Source organism: Pectinophora gossypiella, chromosome Z (genome assembly GCF_024362695.1).
Source record: "Pectinophora gossypiella chromosome Z, ilPecGoss1.1, whole genome shotgun sequence".
NCBI classification, from domain to species: Eukaryota; Metazoa; Arthropoda; class Insecta; order Lepidoptera; family Gelechiidae; genus Pectinophora; species Pectinophora gossypiella.
Window position 1 is genome coordinate 6,854,288 of NC_065433.1, and position 4,706 is coordinate 6,858,993.

Consider the following 4,706-nt stretch of genomic DNA (forward strand, 5'->3'; position numbering starts at 1 on the left):
GTAGTATTACTCATTAGGTACTCTTTGCAACAGTAGGTAGGTACACAAACAAACAAAAGTCATTAGAAAATTGAGGCGAATTAACAAAAAAAAGTTGTATAAACTGGACCAATTGGACCCTAAACGTGAACCCAGACGAGATGGATACATTACCGGAGTTATTCGACAAAGTTTCCCTGACTACTTACGATCCTGATTCTTCATATCACGTAAAAATTACCCACATCAACAATCCACATAGTTTTTATGCTCGTCCTACGGCTTATACGACTTATTTGCCGAGCCTTGAAGCAAAAGGAGAGCCTATAAATGCTGAAGAAGTGCAATTGAAGGACATGGTGGTATTTAAATCCAAAACACTGAACAAGTCTCTTAGAGGAAGCATTTTTAACATAGATAACAAATATTTTGATATATTTACACCAGACTATGGATTCCTGGAGAAGAAGGTGCCGGTGACTGATATTTTCAAACCGAAAATTCTTGGTGTAGTACCTCCATTAGCAGTGCATTGTAGACTTGCCAATTGTAAGCCAATAACCGCAAAGTGGGAGGATAAAGCTATTGAAAGTATGAAATTTTTTGTTGGTGAAGAACGAGCATTGCTTTGTGTTGTAGAAAAAAATCCACAGATTCTTACTGTGGTGCTTAAAAACTCATGCCCAGATGATATATCTTTAATGCTTGCATACTGTGGACATAGCGTTTTGGGTTATGTAGAAAACCAAGTTAGTAGACTTACATCTCCACCATGCCAAAAGTTGTATTATACTTACAGAGAACTAAAACTTAATGACCATATACGTGTCAGAATGCAATCGGGAAAACTTCCTAATGATTTTTATGTTGCTGTCAGGGAAGATTATGAACAATACTTGGATCAACAATATAATTACACTTACTTTTGTAAAAAATTTTGCAAGCTGGAAGTCATTGACAGGTTACAAGTTCATAAACCAGTGAGTGTACGTATGGACGTGACATATAAGTATGAGCGGGGTATAATCAAAGAAATTATTTCAAACTCAAAAGTTCGAGTTCTACTAGTTGATTTAGGAACCACTATAGAGACTCATGTAGCCTCCTTAAAGGTGCTGTCAGATAGATTTTTGCACTATCCAGCCGCTGCTATTCATTGTTGTTTGGATAAAAATCAACTGAATGAAACTAAATTACTAACATGTGTACACCCAGGCAATGAATTCTTTATAACAATTTTAGAAGTTGGTGATAATATTGAGAAACCCCATGTAGTAAAAATTACACCAATATAAGTAATTACAATATAATTACGTATTTAAATACTATCTATGACTATACCTAGTATTAATATAAAGTAGCTTTATAAGTAAGATTGATTTAAACTTTTACTTACCTCTTAGCAAAAAGTCAGTTTTGATGTAGGTATAATTTGTTAAACTATTATCAAAGTAAAGTTTGATTATATTTTGTTCATTTAACTTAATTACTCTATTGTACCTACATATTTCACTATGAAATGGAATTCCTCTATATTTATGGGATTTCCTTATTTCCTTATTATTTCCTTTGGTTTATTTACTTATATTTAACATATAACATTTATAGCCTACTTATATTGGGCACAGGCCTCCCTTCAATCAACAATAGGGGCTAAGAGGCATACTCAAATATTCATTTACTTATTTACCAAATGTAAACTATAAGTTAAATTAATAAAAATTCATTATTATTTATTGTGCTGTTTTTTTGTCATAGCATTTAGTGTTTTTTTAAGATGTTTAGGTAAATAGGTGGCCAAATATGCGATCATTGATTATACAGGGTGAAGTTACAAGAAGGATTTGTTGGATGGTTTATCTTGTTTCATTAAAATGTTTTTCAGGCCAACTTTGATCTAGGAAGGTACAATAATTATTATAATGTTGGTTATTTTTATAAAATTCTTCAATTTCTTCCTATTCTCACATCAACGAATATTCCGAATACCGACATGCGGCATCAAAACCGAATATCGAAACCGGACCGAATATTCGTATTCGGGTGAATATTCGGCGCATTTCTAGCCGTTTGTTCTATCATTCTTTAACTTTAAGGCTGAATGATTGAAATTCGGATTTTTAGTTTGTCTTTCGAAGTTACGTAATAAAAATATCGAGAAATATTAAATATTGCGTTAACCTAACTAATAATAGCGGAACAAAATAGCGGCGATCTTCTAAAGGCTCAAATCGCCTCGCCTGTTTTAAGTCACCGCCTTGCGATGTGATGGTGTTTACATTTAGTTTAGACTGTAATGGATCCTGTGCCATGCAAATGTAGGCATAATGATAGAACTAGGTAGGCATGGGTAGGTAGGTACTCTCGACAACCTCCTATTCATGTATGTGAGGTGTACTGTGGGGCACGGTTGGCAAGTCTTTGAAAATGTGATTAGGATTTAGTGAATAACCTAAAAGAATTGTGAATGTTGGAATCAGATTCAGTCAAATAAACCAATTATGGAATGTAAAGTTGGGCCCCGAATCCTCTATGTGATAACTGATGGCCACCTGTACCGGATAAACTATGGGTACCTACTTCTCAAAATTGTTTACGCCAAAATCTAAGCCAATAGGTACCAAACAAAATTTGTGAAATAAAGAAATTACTGTAAAACGCTATCCCATTTTTATATCTTCGTTCAGAATGCTACGAGTACGGTACGCGTAAAAATTACGAAAATAAAACACTTTTTTTTTACTTTCTATTAGTTACTTAATAATTTACGAAAATTGGTCAAGCAAGGTCACTATTTCTCTTTGTTTGAAAGTTATGACATTAAGAAAAAATCTCGGGCGTTCGAATTTCACATTTTTTGTTTTAATTTTTATGAAAATTATAAAAAGTCGACGAAACGTTTCGAGGAAATGTAGGTATTAGACTGTAGTGCCCTGCCGACGGGGCCCTTGTGCCCTTGCTCTTGTGACTGCTCGTCTTGGCGGGGCACTCCCGTGCCCCTAGATACGTACCCCTACCTATATACCGATCTAGTATCAACTCCGCTTGTGCAGATAACTAGGTACATTAGTGTTTTCAGCTACTTACAGTTTTTTTAATAAGTAGCCACTTTTCTCTTAGACAGCTTTCGTTAGCCAAACTGTAGTTAATTATAATAACTACCTATACTTAGTTATTAATTTCTACCCTAAAAGTAAGTACCTAGGCATCTAATGCGAGAGTTACGTAGGTAACTCAGTATGTAATATTTCTCTGTAGGTAGATCTTCCAATATGTATTCCATCTTCTCACAACTGTAGTTCAAAGTGTTGCGCGTGAGCAACGTTCCCGTTCCCTTTTGTTGACGGACTCTGCGCACATGGCCGTGCTCATCATAAAACATAATTTACGGCTACTAGTGCAGCGCATGCGTCCTTTGTCTCGCACTGTACCAGTACAGCCGGGAAATCTACACGAATTTGTTCTCCAACCTAGATTCCGACGAGTTATATCATATCATATTTAGGTAGTTATCTACCAATATGTTGCTTAGGTACCTATATACATATTTAGGAAGAAATTCACTCAATACGATCACACACACCACTTTCGCTTCTTTCAATCTCATGAGAATCTCCATGCGTGCTTGGCGCTTTAGATCCTCAAAACCGGGGCGAGACAAGGTTCACCGGTATATAATCGGTACAATTACGGTATCAATTTCCTCTCCCTCTCTATATTTAAGAGCTGCGCTCTTGTCGGTCGAGTAATCGCCATTCCTCTTTTCTCCGCCAAATCCTTCATCACCTGACACGACACGACCTGCACCTTGTCTTTTGTTTCATAAATGTTCTCTTAGGTCTACCCCTTCCTCTCTTTCCTTCAGGTTTTCCTTCTATTATGTTCTTTATAAATGAATCGTGTCGTAACGTATCAGGTGGCCAATCATTTTTCCTCTCCGGTTCTGTAAAGTGTCTATTTTGGTTCTTTTTTTAAATTGATGCAGCCGGGCAAGGGGGGGTTAGGGAGGGAAAAACATATAAAATTATTAATTTAATTTAAAAAAAAGCATCTGAAATATTAGCATTTGCGCATATAAAAGTAAGTGCGCAATGCAAACAAATGTCAAACAGCAATATTGCTTTTCTAGATGAATTGTTTCGATGTGGCTTTTTAACCCTCCCTGAGCACTTATACGATTTATCATATCCATCTTAAGTAGTACGTCGTATGAAAAGTGTGTGCAAGTTGTCTTTTGATCACGTAGCGTGAGTTTGTGTATACGTGTAGACAGATATAGGAAGCTATTCAATGAATTGCCACCGTACCTATTACCTTTTGAACGGCCTCCGTGGTCCCGAGGTCCCGGGTTCGAATCCCGGTGGGGACAAATCACAAAAAATCACTGTGATCCCTAGTTTGGTTAGGACAATACAGGCTGATCACCTGATTGTCCAAAAGTAAGATGATCCGTGCTTCGGAAGGCACGTTAAGCCGTTGGTCCCGGTTATTACTTACTGATGTAAGTACGTAGTCGTTACATGAGTCATGTCAGGGGCCCATGGCGGCTCAATAATAATAACTCTGACACCAGGGTTGATGGGGCTGGTAATCCACCTCACAACCCACACGATAGAAGAAGACCCTTTGATTTGCTGTCCAAAAGATTTCAAGGAATTAATTTAATCTTATCACATTCATGTACACAAGCGTCCGCAGGTGTCATGTATCACTTTATGCGTATTATG

At 36.7% G+C, this 4,706-nt stretch overlaps 1 protein-coding gene across 1 annotated transcript; it reads left to right on the top strand.

Moving 5' to 3' along the window:
• Positions 1-1,715, top strand: LOC126380785 (uncharacterized). Its single transcript, XM_050030387.1, has one exon. The coding sequence runs from the start codon at positions 141-143 to the stop codon at positions 1,272-1,274; it is 1,134 nt and encodes a 377-aa protein (XP_049886344.1). The 5' UTR covers positions 1-140; the 3' UTR covers positions 1,275-1,715.
• The last annotated feature ends 2,991 nt before the right edge of the window (positions 1,716-4,706 follow it).